The sequence below is a fragment of the Siniperca chuatsi genome, linkage group LG23, assembly GCF_020085105.1.
Source record: "Siniperca chuatsi isolate FFG_IHB_CAS linkage group LG23, ASM2008510v1, whole genome shotgun sequence".
Lineage (NCBI taxonomy): Eukaryota > Metazoa > Chordata > Actinopteri > Centrarchiformes > Sinipercidae > Siniperca > Siniperca chuatsi.
In genome coordinates this window covers 2,424,548-2,451,836 of record NC_058064.1, presented here as the reverse complement: position 1 = coordinate 2,451,836, position 27,289 = coordinate 2,424,548, and the positions used below count along the sequence as shown (strand labels likewise).

At 41.9% G+C, this 27,289-nt stretch overlaps 1 protein-coding gene across 1 annotated transcript; it reads right to left on the bottom strand.

Annotated features, from left to right (window-relative positions):
• Positions 1-7,839: 7,839 nt before the first annotated feature.
• LOC122871487 (interferon gamma-like) lies at positions 7,840-15,327 on the bottom strand. The gene is made up of 4 exons (XM_044186663.1): positions 14,827-15,327; positions 13,696-13,767; positions 10,528-10,815; positions 7,840-9,501 (listed from the first exon to the last, which is right to left on the bottom strand). The coding sequence occupies exons 1-4, from the start codon at positions 14,944-14,946 to the stop codon at positions 9,355-9,357; spliced, it is 627 nt and encodes a 208-aa protein (XP_044042598.1). The 5' UTR covers positions 14,947-15,327; the 3' UTR covers positions 7,840-9,354.
• Positions 15,328-27,289: the final 11,962 nt, after the last annotated feature.

Here is a 27,289-nt window from a genome sequence, read left to right as displayed (position 1 = left end):
TTTCTACAGTAGCCCAGAACGGACAAACCAAACTCTGGAGTTTTGCGGCCACCGTAGTTTCTCCTACACGCTTGGAAGGGGAGGGTGAGGCGAGCGGTGTTCAAATGGTTGCAAACTGCAATTTCACCGCTAGATGCCTCTAAATCCTCCACAAGTGAAGGATCTGAGTACTTCTTCCACCACTGCACATTACAAGATACAGTCCATTTATGGGTCCACACGCCCGTCCACAAATCCAGCATGAAAGGCCTCACTGCCTAGTTAGAAAATAAGTAAGAGAATGAAAAAAGAGAGTGTGAGAGAGAGGGGAGAGCATAAAAGTGAAAGTAAACAGTGGATCATCAGCCCCCCTCACAGCAGGGGGGTAACAAGGCACTGCCAGGTGCCTCCAGTAGAGACTATAAAACACCTCAGTGCAGATGTTTATTTTAGCAGGACACTCTGCTGCCATCTAGTGATTGAAAGGCATCATTACACCCAGTGTGACAGTGGGGATTTTCTCTCCATGAAATCAGAAACAGGCTTATTGCCAGGTAGGTTTTATACAAGGAGTTTGCCTTGGTGTTTTGGTGCGTAACGGTCACAGTAAACACAAACAAGAAAAAACAAGTACTGCAAATTTAAGAATCATGAAAAATAAAACGGAAATTTACAATAAGAAATGTGTAAAAGACTGGACACAGTGTTTAAAAGGATAGAAAGGAAGTTGCGCAGTTTGCCCACCAGATGTCAGCAGAGACTTTGGATTCTTACGTGAAAGCGCAGAACACCACAGAGTTCAACCAAGGTTAATTTCTCAGTGGAAATGAGTTTCCCTGCCATGCTGAAAAGTTTCTGTCATGATTGTGTCACCACTACAAAGTGTGTTTTAGGTCCCAGCAGAGGCAAAGCCTTAAGGTGGAAACATCCATCCATCCTGCTCCCAAGGCAATCTACCATTCAGTTTTTATGACCCTGTGACCTTTCCTCTAGCGCCACCTTTAGGACAAACTTTACATTTGTCCAAGCAGAAACTTGACAGTCATGTGATGTATCTAATAGTTTCTTATTACGCCATTTAAAACCTTTGGATTCCTTCAGACTAGTTTTCCTCCAAAGACACTTTCTTCTTTCTGTTTACAGAGCTGCTTTTATCACACTGATAAACCTGATGTCTTTCACCCGTTAGCTCTGCTCTAAACAAAGCCAATGGGGCAACAGTTAGCAGTCACTGTTAGCTTCAGTTCATCCACAGTGACTGGATTTTAGTCTGCATCATTCAGAACCCGATTCAGCTGAGAAATACGCTTTTTTTAATTTTAATTTGTGATTAGCTTCTGCATGTCTCTCTGTTATTGATCAGAAAGAAAGAACGGACTTGTTAGAAATATATGAAATCAATAATAATGAAATTTTATTTAAACTTTTTTTTTTATATTTATGAATGATAATTCTTGTTGTTCTTGATACAACTGAGTGGTCTTCACGACAGCCAATGCTGTCATAGAAAGCTATCAAATCTTCTAATTTTTCATTTCTGCTTTCTATTCTTGCTTAAAATCACTGATACGAAACATAACTTTGTGTGTGTGTGTGTGTGTGTGTGTGTGTGTGTGTGTGTGTGTGTGTGTGTGTGTGTGCGTGCGTGGTTGCTGTGAACCCCTTTTAGAGTTTCTTTTGCAACAGGAAACAACACATAACTTCATGGAAATGCCACAGTGCATTTCTGTCTGATATGTTAACGAGCTGTGTGTGTGTGTGGGTGGGTGGGTGTGTGCGCGCGCGCGCGTGTGTGTGTGTGTGTGTGTGTGTGTGTGTGTGTGTGTGTGTGTGTGTGTGTGTGTGTGTTTAATGACAAAAAGCTATGATGCTTTTTTTTTTTCCCCTTTTGAACAGTCAGCATATTCACTGAAACTATGAAACACACTGAAACACTGGGGGACAAACACACCTTAAGAACAACGTTCTATCCCCACACATAAACTCAGGTTCCCTTAAAGGGCCAGTTCATATATAACATACAGTATTTTAACCCTAGTAGTATTTAACCATGCAGATCATTTTACTTTTATGTGCTGGGGTTTTAGTACAATGCACGTAAACTGAATTTCATTTACTGAGCTAACCCTCACACCTCGCTGTGAACACTTACCACTGAGACAGAAATGTATCTGATTGTCACGTCGGCCGCCTCAGTTGTTTTTATATGGATCAGTCTGCCCCTCTGCCTCCAGCCGCCTCTCACTTTCCAGACCTGCCGTTCTCCATCTGTCCATCCATCCTGGTCACCTGACTCCCACATCCACCTGCTCTACCTCTTCTCATTCCCAAACCCTCCCCAGCTCGACCTGCTGCCTGGTTGTGGCCTGCCAGCTTTGCCCCTCTGGGTTTGTTTGCTTGTTCGCCGACTTGAGAATTAGCGCCACTAACTGTTTCTCTGCGTTCCCTCAGCGGTTGGCGCTGTAAAGATGGATTGCTATTGTGAAATTCTCGTGTCAACGTTGGCGCGCAGATTTACTTTGCAGAATGAAATTAATTGATTTTGCTGCAAAATGTTGCCATTTTAAACGCCGGGCCTTTAATGTGACTCATTTTACGAACCTTCCACCTTAATCTGAATATTTTAAAAGAGATTTTTATTTATGATCTATTATTAAGTGCTTATTAGTGCTAGATTCTAGTCCTCTCTTCCACTTCCTTTAGCTGTTGGATCAGCAGCACTACAACCAGCTGACTCTGAAGAGGTCAAAGGTTACAGACAGACAGCAGGTTGAATTATATAATATATATATTCTTTTCTCCTCCCGATCGTTTATCATTTTAACATCTTTCAGTGGTTAGATAGCAATCTGTGTGTGGTGTGTGTGAGTGGGTGAGAGAGAAAGAGAAGCAGACAGACATTTCCTCTTGATACTGTTGTAGAGAAGTATTCTCTATATTCTCTCACACTGTAACTGACTGGGAGTCTGCGATGCATCGGCAAGAACGCAGGGATGTTTGGATGTTATCTTCAATATAATAATAATAATAATAATAAACTTTATTTATAGAGCACTCATCAAAACAAAGTGCTTCACGGAGAGAGAAATAAAAGACTACAGTGAATGATAAAATACATGAACAAAATAAGAAATAATAACAATAAATTAAAAACCAATAAAATAAACAGCCAGTTCAGGTAAAATCAGGATCTGCTTTCAGATAAAAGTGTGTTTTGAGACGAGACTTAAACGAAGACTCTGACTCAGACAGCCTGATGTCTTCAGGCAGGTTGTTCCAGATCCTCTGGGCCCTGATGGCCAAAGCTCTGTCCCCCTTAGTTTCCATCCTGGACTCAGGAACAGACAGGAGACCCCTGCCCGAAGATCTCAGACTACGTGAAGGTTCATAAGGGATTACAAGGTCTAAAATATAGTCTGGAGCCATGAAGAGCCTTAAAAGTAATCAACAAGATCTTAAAATCGATCCTGAAACCAACAGGGAGCTGATGTAAAGAGGCTGAACCAGGTGTGATGTGGTCGCACCTCTCGGTTAAAAGCCGAGCATACCGTTTATTAATAACAGGAACGTGGGTGTGTGTTCCACAACAAACAAACCCGCATCAGCACACAAGCACAGCTGTAATCATACACAGTGCTAGTGCTAACAAATGCTAATCCCATGCCTCATGGCTGCATGATATTACTTGACCCAGGAGGTAAGCTGCACAGCAGTAACATGCAGTTATTCACCATTACTGTTGCAACAAACGGCCCACAGGCTTTATGCTAATACAGCCCAACTGAGCATCTTTACACCGCCAATATAAAACTCATGTACTGTACATACGTTACACAACTCAACTCTGTGGGTGGCTCCACGATGTATATATCCGACGCTCTTCTCTCATCCACTTTCTACGGCAAACTACCATCAAACAAACGCAGCGGCCGGCACATAAAAGCGTTTGTCGGCAAACCAATAACAAGGGCACTGATACCTGCCTCCCAGGCGAGTGACTAACCCAAATCTAAAAATATACTTCCCAAATGAACACGTCCTTCATCACAACTATGAACCATAAAACAGAAACCCTCGCTCGAGTGAAGCTGTTTGGATTCAGCCTCAGTTTGTTCAGTTTGTTCCGGCAGCACGGCTCCGTGGACGGCCGCGTCGATGGTCCAGGCTGAAACATCCCAACAACTGCTGGATGGACTGTAATGAAAGTTTGAGCAGCCATTCGTGGTCCCCAGAGGATGAATCCTACTGACTTTGGTGAGCCGCTGACTTTTTATCTAGCGCCACCATCAGGTCAACATTTTAATTTGTCCAATACTTTGGGTTATGGCCAAATATCTGCAAAACTAATGACATTCCCATCAGCCTCAGCTGGACTTTGGATAGTCCGCCTACAGATAGCTTCTAGACTATTTGTAACATTTCAAAATCTTGTTAGTTGAGATTCAACAATTCAACTGTTTCACAAATAAAACCGTTTGCTAAGTTTGGTTAGGCACCGAGAACATCTGGTTCAGGGTTCGTTCATGAACTGTCACACATACTCGATTGATAATCTGTTAAACATCTACAGACAAAGCGAAACAGTTCAAATGTTACAAATACTCGACTATCCAAATAAAGTGTTACCCTTTGTGCTAATTAGCAAATGTTAGCATGCTAATACGCTAAACTAAGGTATGGTAAACTAATGGTAAACATTATACCTGCTAAACATCTTGGACTCACAAATACATTCTCTGTAACTTCTGGCAAAGTGCAATAACCTACATCTTTTTAACTTATAACTTAAAATTACATCCATGTTGCACACCTTGCAGCATATTACACACTGTGTGCATGCACATGTTACATTTATACTGTTACTTTTTACTTTTATCTCGTTTTAACTTGTTTTTTACTTTTGCATTAATCTTGTGTGGTTTGTTCGTGTACTTCCGCTGCTGTGACATGAGAATTTCCACCAGCGGATAAAAAAGATATCTATCTATCTGTCTGTCTATCTATCAGCATGCCAGCATTGTCATTGTGAGAATGTTAGCATGCTGACGTTAGCATTTAGCTCAAAGCTGTGCCCAGCCTCACAGAGCTGGCTGACGGCTCTTAGCTGATCGAACGCCATCTGATCTGTTTCCTTTCCTGCAAACACAACTTTTCAGCAGGCAGTGTGAGTATTAAACAGGGTGCTATTGGCAACATAGAACTAAATAAACATTTGCCGATGTGTCCTCACTCCATCCTGCCTCTCTGCAGCCTGTTTGCAGCTGCAGCAGTGCAGTGTCATTTATAGACATGCAAAATCTCATTTCCTTTCTCCTGCAATAGCATCTGCAACATGCTGACTAACACTGAAACCCACACACACACACATAAACACAGAGCAACTACAGGAACAGAGGTGGGGGGTGAAGGTTGACTCCCAGTGTCTTTCTCGGAGTTGTCATGGTTTCCATCGCTGTCCTGCTGAAGTGACCTTTACCGTCGCAACAGTCCGCCCCCTCGATGCCCCCACCCCTAGACGACAGCAGAAACATGTGGTTAAAGACAAAGTCCAGACAGAGAGCCGTTATCTACTCATTTATAACTGCCAGCCACCTCATTCACTCCAGTATGTCATTTATTTATCATTTGATTGTTTCCTCATTTGAACTTGAAGCTTCTCTGCTTGTGTTTATCACAGCTGATGGATCTTCCTCCTCTGAGCCGCAGAGCTCCACTGTTGTCCAGAAACTATGAAAAACACATGAACACACACACTGTAGTTTGTTCTGACTCAGCCCCACACACACCGTCCTGCTGCCCCAAACACTCACTACGGCACCACATGTGGATTCATCCGCCGCTGGAAATAGTCCCCAACAGATGCACCGTTTCCTCCTGTTAGTCTGATAAAAACTACAGCGAGCAGCTGTTTGAGGAAACTAATGAGCCTTTTCAAAAATCCATCCATCCATATGGTAAACCTGCTAATCCTGCAGAGAGCTGCGGGGGGGCTGGAGCCCAGCTGACGCTGAAACTATACATTAACATTTTCAGTAGGAACCAATGAGCCACAGACAGGAAGTCAAAGTATTGAGAGACGGACTAACGTGTTGTTGCTTTTGGTCTTTTCATGGGATTCATTGACAAAGAAGAAAACAGAATAACACCAGACTAATGCTAAGTCAAGTCTAAGCAGATTGAGTAGACTTAGCTCGAGGCCTGATTAAAAATAAAAAGTAATGTAATGTTTTTGTTTTATGGCTCTGTGGATGTTGCATCTCATGTTGAGTTTGAGTGATTCTGTCGCTGGCTGGCTGAAAAATGTCTCAACACCACCGCTGAGGAAGTCACACCACCCGCTGACAAACAAAGTGACAAAACAAAACATTGTCCTTAAAACAAGATTGAAAAATAAAATATCTGTTAGTTAGTTTGTCTTCTACAATGTGTATAACGTGAAGTCCCTCTAAGACTGTTTTCTGACCACACACTAACACACAGCTCTGCTCTCCAGCTGCTGTGGGGAAGCACAGCTCTGGTTCTTAGAAGTCACAACCTCACAAACGCACAGAGCACTCGGGGTGCATTGTGGGTAAGGGCTGCAGTTACAGTAAAAGAAGTCTACCTGCCATTTACCAGAAGTGATGTCACAGGAAGTGACTTCATGGCTGTGGGCTTGAGGGTGGGTGGGGGTCTGAGTTTTTGTAGCGGCAGAAACACATCGACCCGCCCGTCTGCCTGCAGAGGATCGTGGTCTCTGTGATTCAGCACATCACAGAATAACAGTTTGTTTGATTTTTGTTTGCAGCAGAAGCTTGTTCTCCATGGTGAAGTTACTGCAGCTACTAGGACCTTTGCAGATTCAGATTTTACACAAAACACATATGATAAGCTTATAAAGTACTATGTGTTGTTAGCACTCTCAACTTCTCCCATGCTTTCCTTTAAATAACAGTTCGGGGCCCAAAGAGGTCAAATCCAATATTTTACAATAAACAGAAAAGATTGGAGACAAATCCCCAAAATGAAAACAGATGTGTGTTTCAGAACTTTGTTTCTTCTTTCCTCTCCCATTAATCATCTCACGACCCCTCAGATTTATCTGGTGACCCTTTGGAGGGGTCCGACCCCTAGATTGGGAACCACCGGACTGAGCTAGCTAGCTGCATGTGTTTGTACTGTGAAGGTTCACGGACTCGGTGAGGCTCGCCTCGGTTGCAAGCTCTAGGGGCAAAGCTTCGAGACCGGTATGTACTTTGGAGTGTGTGTGTTATGTGTATGTTGGGATGTATTGGTCGGATTATTGAACATGTTATTCCTCCGATGTTTCGAGGGGGAGTTGGAGCGGAGTGTCGTTGAAACCTGAAGACCTGTCTCACTGTTTTTAGGGGTTTAACGCGTTTCACTGTAAAATGACTCGTAGCGGATGCATTTCGAGTTGTGATACGAATAAACTGCGCCTGTTGAGAAAGCAGTTCCGGGCGTTCGCATTTGTTGACAACGTTACAATTCAACACGTTACACCCCTAAAAACAGTTGTCAAGGAAATGTAGATGTTCAAATTTCCATTGAACATCTGCAGTTTCACGACATCTGGTCAAACTGCCAATAAAGATCATGTGATAGGATCTTGAGGTTCCTTTAGTAGAACCTTGAGGTGAGATTGTTTGGTGAAATCAGTGTTGTGTGGTGCCTGAACTTCCTTCAGCTAAATACAGACAAAACGGAAAAACTGTCGTTGCTGCGAGAAAGAAGGCCAAGAATCAACTGATCTCGACGCTCTGCTTCAGAAAACACAAATAAGTCAGAAATCTTGGTGTAATCATGCGCTAAACTTTAATAGCCACATCGAATCAATAACAAAGTGCAGCTACAAAATGATGGCAGGAATCAGAAAATGATGTTCATTCTGTTTTATTCAGTTGTATTTGTGTACATGTGCCAATCAATAAATACGCAATAAATAAACAACAATAAGTCACAACAGTATGATTCACTATTAAATATGTAATAATTAGACAACTTAAATACAAAATAAATATAGAAAATTACAACATTTTAGAAAAATATAAAAATCCCTGAAGAGTATCGTACTTCTGCTACAGCTGCAGAGCACCTGTACTGCAGTGAAGTACTTCAGTGCTGGGCCTGAATGTTCAGAGGACCTGTAGTACATTTAAGTACGTCAGCATTGAACTCTGGTGCACTTTGTACTGTAAACATCATCATCATCATCATCATCAGTTCTTTAAGCCGTACAGTGCGGATGTTGGTGGGGGGGTTGCTGGAGCGACAGTCATTGACAAAACATTCTGCGTCACTGGTGAAAAGTCAGTGGTTCAACGTTGTGTTCACGACGACGTAAAAAGGGAAATCAACTGCGATTCCCAGAGATCTCTGCGATAAAACCCTCCAATCACAGAGCTTAAAATCTGGCTGGAAATTTTCTGTAATTTGAATTAATTCACTGTTTGGGTTTTGGATTTTTGATCAATCACCCTAGGAAAGGAATTTCACATGTTCGGAAAACCATTTCACATGTGATAACTTTACATGATTGTGATAGTGAAGACATCACACGTGAAAACAACAATTTCCTGTGTAATATTCCTTTCAAGTGTGATAAATTAAACAAAAGGTGAAATATTGTGAACACCATATTTCACATGTGAAACATGAATTTCACTTGTGCTTTGTCAACCAATCAGGGCTCTCCTGTCAGTCTGGCACCGCCCACCTCTCCACCACTGTCCAATCAGAGTGCATCAAGGAGGAGTTTCACTACAAAGAATTCAGACTCTTAGCCTTGTAGTAAGTAGCTGATCCGTTACAAGACAAGCTCACATGGGATTTGCCATACAAGTAATTATACTTCATTTTGAACCTGAGCTGCTGATTTTCTGAGCATTAAATCATCTGCCGTTTTTGAAATTCAAGAAAACAAGTATTTCCAGGTGATACTGATTGATACTGTGATTGATGAAGTGAGTGAAACTCCATGTTGAATACAATTAGTTATTAGCTCTCTGGATCCTGCAGGGACAAACATTTCACAGGATCAAACCGCCACGCTGCTTAGTATCGAGCACCAAACTTCCTTAAAAAAATATATTAATTTTACAAAATGACCATATTTATTAGGCTTATGCTGGTGGTTGACAGTCATTGCAATAAATATCTTATAATAATAATAATTATCTCTTTGATAACCTCTAAGAACAGAAAACAAAATCTAAAAAGTTGGCACGCTGGTTTAAATTTGGATATTTTTTCTCATGTTATTTTATCCATTTATAATTTGTCATTAACTATCCTGCATCTGTGTTTTACTGTTATTTCTTTTTGCACTTTAGTTTTATTGCTGTCATTGTTGACATCTTGTGCCTTTTTCTTTTTTCAGGCTCTCGGACGATTTTTGACTCTCCGTGCTTGCCGCCGCCGCCTCCTCCTCTGCATCCTGATGTTTTCAGTCAGTGAGCTCGCCTCCTCGTACAGCCACGGCAGCTCCCACAGTGCTTTGCTCTGAACGACAAAGTTATCCATCTAGAGGAGGCAGAGAGACAGGGGGAGAAATTTTACATTAATTCTAACAACCACACAGTCAAATGGTGGAATTTCTTTGCAGCAGTAACAGCACAGTTCACAGCCACAACGAAAAATAATAACACATCACACAGCCACATGTAACCTTCAGTGAACCTTCCAAATAAGTAAGGCTTATGGAGGTTTATGAAGCCGTACAAAGAGCTTAAAAAGGCCTACAGTAAAGCTCATGGAAGGTTTATGGAGCAGCCTTTAATATGACTTACTTTAGCCCCTATAAGCCTGCCAGAAACTTTCCATAAGCCTTACTTTAAGCTAAATAAATCCTCCAGGAGCTTTACTTCAAGCCCTACATAAGTCCCTCCAAAAACCTGCTAAAAGCCTCACTTTAAGCTGTCCACAGGCCTAATTAAAATCTTAAATCAGCCTTAGTTTAAGCCCTACATAAACTCTTGTTTTTCTTTAAGCCTGACTTAAAGAACCTTCCAAAAGCCCTAATTTAAGCCCTCCATAAACCCTCCTTAAACCTTAATTTAAGGCCTACATAAACATCCCCTAAACCTAAAATCCGTAAGCCCTTCATAAGCCTTACTTTAAGCCCTTCATAAGCCCAGCACAGCTCTTACTTTAAACTGCACATGAGCCATCTGTAAGCCCTGCACAACCCTTCAACAAGCCTTACTCCAAGTGCTGCATAGGCCCCTGGTAAGCCCCATAGTAACCTTCTGTTTTTTTCAGTCAGAAATCAGTCCTCCAAATAACCATTTATTAAGCCTTACTTTAAGGCTGCATAAGCCCTTCATAGGCCCTACATAAATCTTTCATAAACCTTACTCAAAGTCCTACATACACCCTCCGTAATCCCTCCACGAGCTTTACTTTAAGTCTACATAAGGCCCTCCTTAAGCCTAATACAGCAGGCCAGAAGGCCAGCAGTCCGGTTGTTGCGGCCCATGTACATATATTTTTGGTCTCTCTCTCTCTCTCTCTCTCTCTCTCTCTCAGTGTGAGTCTGTGTCTCTCTACCTGGATGTGGTTCAGAGCCTGCAGTCCCTTCAGAAGCTTCTCCTGCTCATGGTAATTGTGTTTCCTCAGATCCTGGATCTTCTTCAGGATGTAGCTCAGCTCCATCCGGACTTTCCCGCCGGCTCCCGCCTCAGCGTCACTGGCAGTGCTGGCGGCGGGGGTGACGGCAGAGGCGGGACGCTGGTCGTTCCCGGCTGTCTGGGGACTCGAAGTGGGCTGCTGCTTCAACATATGGCCAATCAGCTTTTCGTACGTCTCCAAAACACCACCCATAAACACCATCTTTGCCTGAAAGAGAAACATACAGGAGATCAAATACAATATTTGGTTTCTGGTAGGTGATATTTAAATTACTTTTACTTAAACAATACTGATAGTCTACAAATCCTAAATATGTCTTTTTTTTCCGTAGCAAAAATGCAGATTTCTGCAGAAAGTTTCAAGTTGTTTTTTTGTTTTTTTTTGAGAAATGAACTGAAACCAAAGCCTGCAGGAACTCAATCTGAAAAACTGATGGTATGAAATATGAAAGTTCACATTTTTCGTTATTTTGCTAAACCATATAAGAGCAGTGGTATAGTCATTTTGATAAAAGATGAGCTGGTTTTGACGAACTAACCTCAAGGTGCTGAAAACCTTTCTACACAGTGGAAAAACTCTGTGGTTTCTCATACAAGAGTTAAATTAAGTGTAGAGTAGGCTTCAAAGGGGAATGCCACTCATTGACTGTGCAGCATGAATGTCATATTCCAACGTCGCTAACAAGTTTGAAATTCATTTGGACGCAAGAACTCAAAGACGTCACATGTCAACGAAGTCTGACATTTTATTAATCAGTGAAGACACATTCTTAAGACTCATTACATGTCAGACCTGTGCTGGTTTAAGGTCTAAACCTGGTCAAAGCCCTGTGTTAAACTGTATTTGTGAGAGTCTTGATGACCCACACATGTTGCTGGAGTTTTGATTCTAGACCATTTCCTTCATGGTGCACCGTGGAAGCGGGTGAAGTTGTGTTATCATCATTACTCTGCTAAAACATTTTTTTAAAATAATCTCATGGGTTTTCAAGGAGTTTAAAGACTTTCTTCAGCCTACACGGAGGCATGTAACATGCATATATGAGATTTTCGCTTAACAGGTTAATCGTTGCAAAACAGTGTTTCACCTCAGATGAGTCACACAAACTTGTTTGTAGCACTTTTTGTGCTGAAGGAAAAACCCAGAGGGGTGTGTGGGGTAGCTGGCCTTTAAGTCTATGCTAAATATCACTTTCTATTTAACAACCTGGTCCCTATATACCACCTAAATATGATAAATATTCATCCTAACATGAATTTTTTACTCATTTCAAAATATTTCTCAATACCGAAACAAAGAAACGAAGAATATGTGTCATTCATAATTTTTCCATCAACCAGGTGTGCTGGACTCAAGACAACATGACATGGTTCTGGTTCCAACAATGGGCCAACGCAGCTGATTGGCTAAAAAGTCAAAATCTTGTTCTTCTTGGGTCAGAGCCGGCTCACTTTTGGTTCTCTGTTGCCAGAACACGCCGACTGTGCCGACACTCAGCCACAATCGGCGTAACTCAACTGGACACTTTCTCAGAGTTTAGAGAGGCTTTTCCATCGCGACTGACAATATTTTCCTCTACATGAACTTGAGAGATCACAAACATTACTTTAAAAAGTTCCTTTTGGCTGAGGAGGAACAGGAAGAGAAAACAAAAATATGCTCAAATTGGCATTCTAGTTTAAAATCTTCAGATCTAAACTTCAAATGATGTTATTTATTCATTTTATTTAATATTTATTTTCATAGGGACAAATATACAGCATGAACCAACGCCAGATACCATAGCATTTGTAGCTAGTTTGCAATGCCCGTCCCTCGATCTTATCTTACCTAGATATCATCTTGTTAACCACACAGGACTTGACAAAAAGCAGCACTGCAGACAGATTCTGGGCTGGCGTTTAGTGGTTTGACTCTTGTATTAGCGTTTAGTAATCGAAACCAGCCATGAAGAGGCTTTGCATTATTGTTGGTGAAGTTTAATTTGGAACCTGAATAGTTGCAAAAAGGTTGCACAATGCAGAGCCAGCTGGAAAAAACCCACAAAAACCTCAACACAAACTCGATAAAGCGATAAACCGTTCACACTTTCAGACTGCTCTGTGAAAGACAGAAACCCGAGGAAAACACCAGCCAGCTGCTGACTCTGTGATTACTAGTTAGTTAAAGATGGAGGAGCGCAGCAGGTGAACATGGAAAGCAGCTTAAAGCAGTCCAGTGTATCTAAAGCACACTACAACACTTTCTAGTGCACTTGGAAGTACGTGACCACTCTTACTGCTTACTGTGAAACTTACTGCACTCTGAAGCTCTTTAACAGACATAAAAACACCCTGAATAACCTTAATGCACCTTCATTTGCCAGGCTTTGTGTTTTAGCCCTGTGCCTCAGAAGCTAATTTGAAGCTTATTTGCCTTCTTTTTGAGAGTTAGATGAAAAGATCAATACCAATCTCATATCTGTGCGTTAAGTACGGAGGTGGAGTCAAGAGGCAGTTAGCCTAGCTTAGCATAAAGACTGGAAGCGTGGGGAAACAGTTAGCTGTAGAGCTGTTGGTAGTGCATTTTCTCACTTTGGACAGAGCCAGGCTAGCTGTTTCCACCTAAGTCCAATTTTTATGCTAAGCTAGGCTAACTGCTTCCTAACTCCAGCTCATACTTAACACACAGACATGAGAGTGGCATCAATCTTCTGATCTCACTCACGGGAAGAAAGTGAGGAAACATATTTCCCAAAATGTTGAATTATTCCTTTAAGGTTATGGTTGAGACCATGGTTGGAGTTTTGATTTGTGCGCAGCCTGAAACAATGATGTGCCTTACAGGTCAAGTTCAGGGCAAACATCCCACAGCTTCCACCGGAAGCTTCACTAACACTTTCTATGAAGCCCGTACAGCGTCTGTTATGTTTTATACATATTGCTTTGGATGCTTTGCATGTTTAAAGAGAGAAGGCTGTGAGGTTAAAGGCAGTGAACATATGAATCACGTATATAAAACCACAAACTGACCGCAGAGACTTTATGTTCCTATCTGTACATGTATAGAAGCTAAACTGGTTGAAAGATCAAGTTGACTTTTATTTACCTCGGTTTTGCCAGCCAGTGGTTCCCTGGAGAAGACAGGCCGCCCGTTAAATCTCTCTTTAGGTGGAATTTTCTGCAAAAAAGACAAAAAAAACAAAAAACATTCAGGTTACTTTTGATGTAAATCACGTTTCTTCCACCTTTAAGGCACCAGATCAGTGTTTTTTCATGTATTAGTCCAATAGATACAAATCATGTATGCTCTCCAAGACTGCTTTGAAAACTGCAATTATTGGTGCATTCAAGGACAGTTAGACATTGGATATTTCAGAGCTGTCTGTTGCAAAGTATTTAATTAATGAGCTAAAGTATATCGCCAAAAAATCTAATCCAAAAAATAATCAATCATAAAAGCACTATTTCGTATTTATTTAATGCATTTACACTTTACCAGGGGTGCAAACTGTCCTTGTTGGCGGTGAGTTTAAGGACAGTCTGACATCTGAGGCATCGTTGTTAACGAGCTCTGTTATCATAATAATCAAAAAACAAATAATCAAAAAAGTTGTGACAAAGATTACGTAAATTAGGTCATTTCTTACATTGAATTAATAGTTTCCTAGACTTTTACATAAAAACTGTCTTGTTGGTGTGTTCAAGGACACCCCGACATCTGAGATTTGAGTGTGAATGTGGTCGTTTCTTGCGTTAAAAAGGTTTCAGCATCCGTCTCTCAAATCTCAGAAATCGCAGTGTCCTTGAATGCACCACCAAGGACAGTATCCCTGCTCTCCTCTGCATTACCACATGACGTAATGTAATGTAATATAATTTACATAAATTTGACTAACTTAGAAAAAGTTGTCTAATAATAATAATGAATGTGACGCATCATATGTGTAGTTAATGGACTGAGACATGAAAAAACACCAGAAGAGTCCTTTAAATATACATGTAGTAAATGCTAGATGAAAAAAGGTGTGTGTGCGCATGTGTGTGTGAGTTCATGTATGTGTATTTGTGGTGAGAGGCTTGGTGTGTGAAAGAAACAAGAGGAAGCAGAAAGTTTGCACCAGCATCTGAAGTGCTGCACAACAAATACTGATGCTGTGCCGGTAGTAGAACAGGTGCAAGTAGTAATAGCATCAGTAGAACTCACAGTAGTAGTACTCGCAGTACTGCCAATACTCACATAGTGCTGCAGGAGGTTCTGGATGGTTCTGTTTATCTTCTCAGGCATGTGGAAGCCACTGATCTGACACACACACAACCAGAGAGATAGACAGACCACTGCCCTCGCCATGGCAACCATCGTATGACCACTTGTAATACCCCTGCCCGCTAGTCGCCGGTTCGATTCCCAAGCCTGTCCGTGCCTGGTGTGACTGCCGGTTTCAATCCCTGTCGGAGAGACGCAAAGTACCGAAAGAGGCCGACCGAAGACCTGTCTGGCTGACTGTGTGGTGATCTTGTGTCTCTTGCCCTGAAGTTGGATGAAACTGTTTGACTTGTCATGAAAGCTTATATTTATAACTCGGTGAGAGAGTGAGGCAAAGGGGCAGAGAGACGTAGACACACACAGGGGAGAGAGAGAGTCTGATGCAGCGATGATCTAGGTGTGAAAACTGTGGTTGTGCAGTTTCCTTTAAATCACCAAACTTCATAGAAGTGGGTGAGGGGTCTCCCACTCATGCATGTCAAACACAACTCATGCATGCTGCAGAAATGCACATCGCCCAATGGTTTTAATGTAATTAATGGTTTTACTGGTCATACTGGGAACTCTAATGGTCTTTGATAGAGGCCTGCATTTTCATACAACTCAAGAAAGTGTTGAGGTTCGAGCAGACGCCATTGGAAAGAGTTCTGCCTGAAACCGTTAGACTGCACCCTTCGTCGGAAATCATTAGATCCAGTAGAAACGTAATGGAAACCGTTACAAAACCTGAGCAATCCATTGCATCTGGTTTTACTGGGAACTCTAAAGGTTTCTGATGGCGGTTTGTACTTGCAGTGAAGCTTATCGAGGTGCTATTAAAACCATTAGAGACCACTTGGACATTATCAGAGTGTTCTGGTGTTCTACTGGAAACCACTGGGCCACAGCCTGTGGAAACCGTGATCTTTTACAATTCAAGCTGCACTAATCACTATCTTTATATTAACAATGGATTAAACGACTGTGTGAAATGTGAAAAGGGTGCTGGTGGTGACAAACCTCCAGAGAATAATCCCCAAACCTGCAGCTCTACGGAGCTTTTAAGCCTCTTTCAGCTCCTAGTTTTGATTTTACAGCACAGTTACTGTTTTGGTTCAGTCTCAGTGTTGTCATCAGACACGCTCTGATGAACCCGCTGAACACGAGCTGCTCAGCGGCAAACAGCAGGCAGGCGGTTAGAGACCAGCAGGTGAAGAAAGAGGAGCATCTAGCAGCTTAAGAGACAGAGATTTTTGTCAGGAGTGAAAAAAATACACTGCAGAGTTAACGAGTTCAGGTTAATCCTCATTTTTCAGCGTCATCGCACTCATAATTCTGCATTAATCAATAATAATGATCCAATAAAAGTGTAATAATATAACATTGACAGGGACCATTCTGCATAATGAGTACACATTCACTGTTGGTTTGGGTCTTTTCATGGGATTTCATGGCAGAGCTGGGGACTTCCAACATTGCTGGCAGCTGTACATCACCTGAAAGCTGTCTTCAGTAGACATTGTGTAATATACATAATGACATAGCACAGTTTTCCATGCAGGGATACCTCAGCAACTTTGTCAGGGGATACAATGATTGCTCAACTACTTGAGTTACAAAAGAAATTGTGACTTGATTAAAAAAAAATACATCCACATATTTGTGTTAAGGAGTTAAGTAACTTTACAATAACCAGTGAGCTCAGAGTCAGTAACACATTAACACCACGCGCTGCAATTGAGAGTGCATGAAAACTATCGCAAGTGAGCTGAAATAGCTAAAAGTAATACATAAACAGTTGAAAAAGTTAGCTGATAGTAATGAAATCGTTAGCTAAAAGTTAGCTAAAAGTAATACATAAACAGTTGAAAAAGTTAGCTAAAAAAATCATACTGTGGGACCACAGCAGAAGAATTGTTATGTTGCCCGATGAGGATAAATAAAGGGTTGGAAACTTTCTCAAAGCAGAGTTTTAACTGTGAGCTAAACCTGCGTCCATTCCTGTATTCAGCTTTCTAGGTATCCTGACAGTCAGTTAACTTATAACTTATAATTATCTTCATTTTGCACACCTTACTGCAGTTAATTTGCACACTTATATACCCGTGCTTAAAGGCCGCACTTTTTTAGTAGGCTACTTGCGTTTGACATTTGATTTTGCATCTTTGCAGCCCGAGATAAAGTTAGGGGGTCACAGGATGACTGAAGAAAGAAAATAACATTTATGTTACTCAAAATATTGTTTAATTCATTGCTTTTTAATGGGAAATTCTGAATAACATGCTTCAAACCATAACCATACCAATAGATATTGCCGACATTTGTTTTGTAATTTGGCCTTTAACCTCTTTGCTCCATATGGCCCCTTCACACCAGAACATTGCTTGGTGACAGACTACTCACAGGGCTAGTTGGCGAACTACTGTAGTTGGCAAGCTAAGGGCTAACACGCTAGGCAGTGGGGAACATGCTGGTGCTAGTCAGTCAATAGCTCTCTTTCTGTTATATTACTTTTCCCTTGCATTTTGTTCCCAGGATTGTCCATTATTTGTAACAATATCCACTTTTATATAGTTAGTAGCGCTAACATTCATACGGACATATTTGAGCGGTGGGGCTGATGAGGCGGTACGAGCGCCTCTGATAAAGCTGTGTGGTTATGTCAGACAAAAAGACCACTGATATAGCATATCGTACATGATATAATGCTAAACCCTAGTATTACAGTAGGCTTTATGGTGTAACGGATGACAGCACGGCAGAGACTAAAGGCCGAACACAGACAGGAAATAATGTCATAGATAGATACCTAGGCTGGGTGTGAGGTGTTACTAGTGAGTAATGCACAGTGAGCAGTCTCTCGTTTAGTTTAAAGGAAACAGACAAAATATGAGGCTTTTCTTGTCAGCTACACACACCTATTTATATGTAAAGCCTACACACAGTGTGATAATAGTCTGGAAACAAATAGAAGTGAATTCCTGGGGAGCAGGAACACTTAAAATATCAGCGCAGCATGCAGGAGGTGGTAAAAAACTCGCTGCAAGCTGCGACAAAGGAAACAAACCAAGAAAGTGAAACCAGAGGAGGGTCTGTGCTTCAGAGAAAGTGTTTTATTGTAAATGAGTGGAAGCTATAGGGGCTTAATGGGAATGACCCCTGGCAAGCGTCTGACCAGTTAACAATACGGAGGTTTTTTGCCGCTACGACATTTTTAAATGTTCACTGCCAGTATTTTTTTTATCAGATTATTCCAACAATATTCACACATGGCAACTTCAGGATGGTTGAGGTGTGATGGCGGCTGGTCACACTCGCATTTAAAAAGGGCAAACTTTCGTGGCAAAATCAACACATTTCAGTGGAATCGCTGCGATCATTTGCTCACAGGGGTCAAAGTAACTGCTTGAGCGTCGAGTTTAACTTCAGCACCGTTGACCAATGACAAGCCATCTTTACAGTGCTGACCTTTGAGTTAACGGAGAGCCGGAGAGTCCAAAATGGAGGACTTCGTAGCGTATTAGCTGTGTTGCACCATCCAGTCTTATTGAACCTCCTCTGGCGGATTTAAACTGCTTCACAGACGATGCTACTATTGTCCCGTTAGTGACCGAGCTACTGAGCTTGCTAACTGTCAGCGAGCGAGCTAGCTAGCTTGAAGAGCTTTTATTTTCTTCATTTTAATAAGTCTTTATTTAATGACATAATGGACAATCCTGAGAACAAAAGGGGAAAGTCAGAGGAAAACGGAAAGAGAGCTATTGTGACGGGGGGGGGGGGTCATGCAGAGCAAAGTGGTTAAAGGCTCAGTTCACCCAAATTACAAAAAAAATAATCAGCAATATCTATTGTTATGGCTTGAAGCATGTTATTCAGAATTATTCAGAATCAGAAACAATAAATTAAACCTTATTTTGTGTAACATAAATGTTATTTTCTTTCTTTAATCATCCAGTGGCCCCCTAACTTCATCTCGGGCTGGCTAGATGCAGTAAGGTGTGTGAAATTAAGAAGTTAACTGACCGTCAGGACAGCAAGGAAGCTGAATATAGGAATGGACACAGGTTTAGCTCACAGTTAAAACTTTGAGACAGTTTCCAACTTTCTATTTACCTTTATTGGACAACATTACAGTTCTGGTCAGGAGCGTTAATACAACTGATGAGCCATCGTCCTCTGACCTTTGATCTCCTCATCTCGGCTGCAGGTGTCGTGGCTCGGCTCGAAAGGGAAAGTGAATTTGGTGTTGAGCTCAGCAGGAGGTAGACAAAGAAATGCAGAAAACAGGAAGACAAACAGGAAGCAGGCAGGTAGATTTTGGTGTTGACATTCAGGTGTGATGTATGTGCAGCACATGGGTATCCCCTCCTCACACATGCAGACACAAACACAGGAAGAGGTTTGGCTCTGTTTGGAGGAATTCACAGCCGTTTCTTCACAAATATCACAATGTCAGAACTTTAATGATCTTCTAATGAATTTCTGCTGAAGTTCTCCTAAAGCTCTGAAAGTCTGCTGGGTGGTGCCCCCTTTTTCTGATCCCAGACTTATTACTTTACTTCAAAATATTCCCTTTTTTGATGATAAACTTTGATGATAGTTGCAAATTGCAAGTGTTGTTTATCAACAACTTTTAGGTTTTTGTGATCTAGTAAAAACATTTTCATTGCAAACCTAACTCTTCCTTACATTCATTGCCTTCGTGAATGAGGTCTCAGGTCCTGGGACACCTTTGAGAGGTCTGTACGGGTCCATTTGGTTTCTAGCGACTGAAACTCAAGTCAGACTGGGATCAAACTGTTGTATTGCTGCAGGTCTTGAGTCTGTGTCAATATGTCTAATACCCAAACACATCTAAGTGAACTTACTGTCAGCTCGAAACATGTGGTGCATCATCATCGTCACGAGAAATCTGTTTTTGTGAAACTGATTTATGCACATTGGGTTTACATTTTTTCACAGCTCCATTTCAAGTCTGGTGATATTGTATATTTTGCTTATTGTCAACAAATCCCATGTGCAGAGCCAATACCTAACAATACTTATGAGTTGATCCTACTAATAATTATTGTGTTTGTGTCCAAAACCTGATATATCTAATTCCTCTGTGCCACAGAGCTCTATTCAAGGGCGTAGGTTTGTTTTCAGAAGACACAAAGTTAAAAAATCATATATATTGATGAAATTGGTTGTGCTGGCCATAATAATGGTAGTATAACAAAAAATATAAAAGCAAAGTTAACCTCTGTATTGTTACGCTAAACCTACGTGTTGTTTCTGATGCTTTCTGATAGAAGGTGCTGTATTTTCATCTTTACCACAAAGAGCAATGCGCTTAACTGTCTCTGACTGATGTTTTAAGGGAATATTAACTGTAAATAAAAATATTACCTGAAAAACTAAGTTGGAAGAACATTTTTTTCAACCCTGAGTAGTGTCTGCAGGTATGACAAACTTCACAAATGAGGTAAATCACTTGCTGCTGCTCGGTAATAACTGAAGGGGACTCATCTGAGTCTACCAAATCAGATCTTCTCTAATCTGAACTGCGGTGGCTGGACAACAATGTTCCACCTGAAAATCCACCTGAAACAATAAAAGTGAGGGAGACCCAGTGGAACTCCGCCCCCCACCGGCTCTATTATTATCCAGAAACTATTAAAACACATCAGCGAGCCGCTCTGTTGCACTGGGTAACATGTTCCTTCATCACCATGAACACACACACTGTAGTTTATTCTGACTCCGCCCCACACACACCGTCCTGCTGCCCCAAACACTCACTACAGCACCACATGTGGGTTCATCCACCGCTGGAAATAGTCCCCAACAAGTGCACTATTTCCTCCTGTTTGTCTGATAAAAACTACAGCGAGCAGCCTTTTTAAACAGGAAACTAGACATGATGATACACACTTGCACGACTAGACTGCACGAAACAATTGTCTCATGTGTCTCCTGCAGCTGAAGTTCATCTGTAAACAGAGCCTTTCGAGCGTTTTGTCAGATGCAATAAAACAGAAAAGTGATTCTGTAATCTGTGACGGACTACTCCAAACTTTTACTCCAAACACTTTGGGATGCAGGACGGCCCCGATGTGGCGTGGAGAGGACTGCACACTGACTCAAAGGGAGAACTCAGACTGATTTTTCCAAACCTCACTCTGTCCATCTTCATCCGTCAAGCTGATGATTCAGTTTTTCTAAACTTTGGAGCAACGTTTTCTTCAGCTGACATCACCTTTTCTCCCCTCTGAGTGAGAAAAGTCCCATCCTGTGATTTGCTTTGAGGGGAAACCCCTCCACTCATCACACATCACACCTGACTCAGAAACCGTGGCTTAAAACGCAGTTCAAATCTGTTCAGGTCAGCGCAGGTGAAGAAAAGTAAAGTATCTTCGTCAGAAGTGAATGTTCTTTGTCTTTAAGGTAAAGATTAAAGTTCTGAGGCTTAGATGACTGATCACTAATATATTTTCTTTAGATCAAAGCTTTATTATCTCAGTATCTTGCGGTAACAAAATGGCAGCATTTCAAACATTTCAGGAAACAAATTCAAGTCAAATAAAACAACATGACAGAAATCAATATTTAGTGTTTTGTTGATTTGTTTTCTGACATGTTGTTGTCAGTTTTGTCATTTTATTTCTTCTGATTTGTCAGTTTGTTATGGAAAATGGCCCGTATCGTCATATTTGGTGATTATTTGGTACTGCACTTCCATAACATTCGACGACTCTGGGACAGGAGACAATCAAAGCAACAGAGTGTGAGCCATCCTGACTTTCAGTATCAGGTATAGGTCAACCTCCCGAAACACTAAATCCTTCATTTCCCCATTGACCCGCTGGTGGATCAGTCAGTACAAACTCCTGCTGAGCATCCAAACCTTGTTTAAACCTGCAGTTTATTTTCAATGCTCGTGGAGCTTTTAAAGATACCAAACATGTCAGGCTGAATTTGGGAGAAATGTGTCTGAAACGAGGCAAAAGACACCAAAAACATTTCCATTTGATGAAGACGTGGCTTCTCTCCTCCCGCAAAGGAGCGTTTATTCCTTTAGTTTATCTGGAAACTTTAAAAAATATGGAGATAGATGACATTTTATATAACAAATCAAACAGTAAAACAATATTTCAGAGAACAAATTAACCGCTTAATTCACCATTTTAACTCATTTAATTCATCATTTACGAGGCTGGTTGACAGCAGGTAGGTGTGGATGAGCTGGGGGTCGGGGGCACTGACTCATTACTCATAACCAGAGCCGTAACCACGGATCCATCCTGTGAGTGTTTCCCTGCGCTGTTTTACTACATCATGAGGTGAGGGGAAGTCCCTCCGCATGATTGGTGCAGGAGCCGGTGAACACGATGATGTCAGAGTGATGTCAGAGGAATGACACAACAGTAATTCCACACAGAAACACTTTTCTTTTCTTTAAGACGGTGTAGTCCCTCGTTCGTCCAGGAGTGTTCTATCGTAGAAAAGGTTTCAGTCGTAGTCATCTGGACACTGTTTTCAGAATCAAGACGTTTCGGCTCCCATCCGGAAGTCATTCTCAGTTGTGAAGAAATGGGACGGGAACTGGAAATTTAAACTACTCTGAGTTACATAAGCCCTGCCCTCAGGAAGGAATCTGCCTGAGTATCTGTAAATAGCTAGTTTCACCTGAAACTGACCTAATAGTTTCAAGATGGCCCAGTAATCAGTAATCAGGCCTATTGTTTTCTGGCTGCATCTACTTCATCACTGCTAAGTGCCTGATTAGCATGTGATAGGCGTGACCAAGGTGATAATACACTCTGATAGACTTTGGGCAGATTAAATCTCAGACCACCATTTCTGTTCAAAGAGGGGTTCTCTTTCTTCACAAAAATGGCTTCCTTGACACCCCGTTCAAACCAACTCTTCTCTCTACTAAGAATCTTCACCTCGCTGTCTTCAAATGTGTGGTTTGTAGCTTTTAAATGCAAATGCACGGCGCTCTGTAATCCTGAGTTAGCGTGTCGTCTGTGCTGATAAAGTCTTCTGTGAAGTGGCTGTTTGGTTTCGCCTATGTACCGTTCTTTGCAGTTTTCCTCACTGCACTGAATGGAGTAGACAACATTGCTCTGTTTCTGTGTGGGTAACCTGTCCTTAGGGTGAACGAGTTTCTGTCTTAAAGTGTTGCCTGGTTTAAAGAAGACAGGAACATCGTGCTGTCTAAAGATCCTTTGTAGTTTTTCAGACAGTCCAGAAACATAAGGAATGGAGACACCGTTCCTTCTTGGTTCAGTTACACTTTTGTCCTGTTTTTTGGCTCTTTTAACTTTGTTGATAGCCCAAGTAGGATACCCACAGGCTGAGAGTGCATTCTGGACATGCCTTTCCTCTTTCTTCTTACCCTCTGAGCCGGTGGGCACTTCTTTGGCTCTGTGCTGTAATGTCCGGATTACACCCAGCTTGTGCTGTAGTGGATGGTGTGAGTCAAAGAGCAGGTATTGATCCGTATGTGTTGGTTTCCTGTACACTTCTATCTGGAGCTTTCCGTCCTACTCTCAGAGGAGAGGACGGAAAGCTCCAGATAGAAACAGAGCAATGTTGTCTACTCCATTCAGTGCAGTGAGGAAAACTGCAAAGAACGGTACATAGGCGAAACCAAACAGCCACTTCACAGAAGACTTTATCAGCACAGACGACACGCTAACTCAGGATTACAGAGCGCCGTGCATTTGCATTTAAAAGCTACAAACCACACATTTGAAGACAGCGAGGTGAAGATTCTAAGTAGAGAGAAGAGTTGGTTTGAACGGGGTGTCAAGGAAGCCATTTTTGTGAAGAAAGAGAACCCCTCTTTGAACAGAAATGGTGGTCTGAGATTTAATCTGCCCAAAGTCTATCAGAGTGTATTATCACCTTGGTCACGCCTATCACATGCTAATCAGGCACTTAGCAGTGATGAAGTAGATGCAGCCAGAGAACAACAGGCCTGATTACTGATTACTGGGCCATCTTGAAACTATTAGGTCAGTTTCAGGTGAAACTAGCTATTAACAGATACTCAGGCAGATTCCTTCCTGAGGGCAGGGCTTATGTAACTCAGAGTAGTTTCAATTTCCAGTTCCCGTCCAATTTTTTCACAATTGAGAATGACTTCCGGATGGGAGCCGAAACGTCTTGATTCTGAAAACAGTGTCCAGATGACTACGACTGAAACCTTTTCTACGATTTTCTTTTCTTTCTTTTTCATTCTCTTTACGTTCTCGCTTCAAAATCGCACCGCTCCAGCCTTCATGACAGTCTTCACGCACGTGTTTAATACACTGAACATACTTTACACGTGCTGTATGTGACCTTTTGGCACTTAACATGACATTGTGGCACCTGTGTGAGAGTGTGTGGGCACCCCTGTGTACTTTTGTTCTGTTCTTCATCGTTTGCTCAAGGCCCCTTGGTTCTAATTAAGGGAAGTCTTAATGCTGCAGCTTCTTCTTCTTCTCCTTTCGGCTGTTCCCTTTCAGGGGTCGCCACAGCGAATCATGTGCCTCCATCTAACCCTGTCCTCTGCGTCCTCTTCACTCACACCGATTAGCTTCATGTCCTCTCTCACTACATCCATAAATCTCCTCTTTGGTCTTCCTCTAGACCTCCTGCCTGGCAGCTCCAACCTCAGCATCCTTCTACCAATATATTCACAGTCTCTCCTCTGAACACGTCCGAACCACCTCGATCTGGCCTCTCTGACTTTATCTCCGAAACGTCTAACATGAGCTGTCCCTCTGATGTCCTCGTTCCTGATCCTGTCCGTCCTCGTCTCTCCCAAAGAGAACCTCAGCATCTTAAGCTCTGCTGCCTCCAGCTCTGCCTCTTGTCTTTTCTTCAGCGCCGCTGTCTCTAAGCTGTACGACATCGCTGGTCTCACCACCGTCTTCAACACCTTTCCTTTCATTCTTGCTGATACTCTTTTATCACACAACACACCTGACACTTTTCTCCACCCGCTCCAACCTGCTCGCACTCGCCTCTTCACCTCTTTTCCACAGTCTCCATTGCTCTGAACCGTTGACCCTAAGTACTTAAAGTCCTGCACCTTCTTCACCTCTGCTCCCTGTGACCTCACCGTCCCACCTGGGTCCCTCTCATTGACACGCATGTATTCTGTCTTACTGCGGCTAAGCTTCGTTCCTTTTCCAGAGCAGACCTCCATCTCTCTAGATTTTCCTCCACCTGCTCCCTGCTCTCGCTACAAATCACAATGTCATCCGCAAACATCACAGTCCATGGAGAGTCCTGTCTAACCTCATCTGTAATGCTGCAGCTTACAGTCATATTTTAGACCAGTGGCTCCCAGCCCGGGGATGTGGTTCCCCCGGGGGCTGGCAGGACGAATCTAAGGGGTCGCAAGCAAGAAAAATCTAAATCCTTCTACACAAAGTTCGGCACATTTTTAAAAGCCTTCGCTTTTTCTTGTGAAATACTGGATAGTTTCATCTCTTCAGGCCTCTGAAAATATTCAAATGACACAATCTGAGAAGGAAAACTCTAAAAGAAAATTACTGTTATTTTACTTTTTACAATTAACTCTTGAAATGATGAAGGCACTTGCAAATGACAAGGTAATCCAAAACGTTAACCGTACTTTGGTGTTTCATTTTAACTTAAGATTAAGATTTCATTAAACGCTTCGTTTTTTTCTCTTTACAAAAACCAAAACTCTGACAAAGAGGGAGGTCTTGGGTAGATAACAATAAGAATAAATATGAAACTAAATTTAAATAATACTCCAAACCTCTCTAAACTAAATCGAAGTCAGGTCTCAGTTCGAACACTGTTACTAAGCTTGGTTAGATATTTAGTCAGTGCTGATCCCTGGAAGAAACCAAAAAGTGCATCTTCGGATGGATGCAGCCCCAACTTTAGTTACTTTGCAGATTCTGATTAATAATACAAAATATAATCAGCAAATAAATTATGATGTATTCTGGGTTAGAATAAGATCAGACTTTATTGATCTCCGGGGGGGGGGGGATTCACAAGCTATCCAAATTAGCTCCAACTTTACCGACTGCAACAAAGTAAAGAGTTGAAGTGATGAATAATAATAATAATCCAATGCATAATATACATTGTTCAGAAACGGGCCGTTTGGTACTTTAAGTACATTTTGAGTATTCTGAGTTGAGTATTGAGTATTTCTACACTGCGGTACTGCTACTTTTATGTAAAAGATCTAGTTCACAGTTTGGCTGCAAGCAGCGATTCTTTGTTCTAACGTGTCACAAACCAAACAAGCTGCGAATCGCTGTTTTAGACAATAATGTGCTTCCAACTTTTTGTGGCAACAGTTTGGGGAAAGTTTCTTTAAGGAGGGAAGTCTTCTGCCGCCGGGTCATATCTGTTTGACAGATCTCTCTCTCCTCCCCTTTGCTCAGAGTATGTGCATGCGTGTGCAGGTGGTGCCCTACGTTTGGACCGTTTGAAGGGACTGCTGCCTGCCGATTGGACGAGCTGATGACACCCTTCCATATAAACCCCAGGTGAGAGCATCCTGCCTCCCTCCAGTGTTTTTCAGTGAGAGAGTTTCTGTAAGAAGAGCGGCAGCTTTAGATTTGTCTTCTGCTACATTTTCCTCCTGTTTTTCAGCCAGGAGTTTGGGTTAGATGTGTGTCATTTATTTGAAATTGTGTTTCCTGTTAGGAACGTTTAGGGTTGTCGATTAGTGAACTTTCATTTCTGATCTTTGAAGTTTTGAAAACAGACTGCTACTGTGCAGCTGGACGCTCTTGGGAGTGGGGGAATCACACAGCATGTCATGTCCAGATACCCACATAACAGAGGTCATTATGGTCACTCCCCACTCCCTGCTGTGCTGATCCTGCCGTTTCCTTGCGGGGAGTGACGAGATCAGAGCCTAGACACCGAACATCAACGCGGTTCATATATAATAACATAATAATCCGTTCCACATGAGGTGGCTGACTGACATGCGAAATGGGAGCAAATCCAGAACCAGAAGAGTGGAGGCCGCACGTTAACGCCCACGGTTTGGGAATCAGGTTTTCAACCATCTGACATGGGTGAAATGTTCAGGTGTCCGCATACTTTTGGCTATATTGTGTATAATTCTGATTTAAACAATAGAAGTACAGAGTCTCGCTCTTATGTCTCCCAGGAGAAACTCGATTTGTCTTTCTTTTTGTCTCATTTCAGTTTCTTTCTCTTTCTGTAGAAGTTCACCGACATCATCATCCTTTTCACATGTGACCAGATTCCGGTCGAAACCACTGAACATCAGCGCGAACGTCACCTGTTGGTGATTCGGTGTGAAGACGTGAGAAACTGTGCTGAAACCACTGAAAACTCCAGACTGGAGGCTGTTACTGTAATATGTTTCTGTTAGAAAACTGAACAAAATATGTAAAAACGTTTGTAGGACGTAAAAAAAAAACTATTTGACAGGGTAAAATAATGGAAA

Coding starts and splice junctions, on each gene's coding strand:
- LOC122871487 (XM_044186663.1), bottom strand. CDS start 14,946: ATGGTTGCCATGGCGAGGGCAGTGGTCTGTCTATCTCTCTGGTTGTGT. Junction 13,768..14,826: donor AGAACCTCCTGCAGCACTAT/GTGAGTATTGGC, acceptor TCTTTTTTGCAG/AAAATTCCACCTAAAGAGAG. Junction 9,502..10,527: donor AGGCTCTGAACCACATCCAG/GTAGAGAGACAC, acceptor TGCCTCCTCTAG/ATGGATAACTTTGTCGTTCA.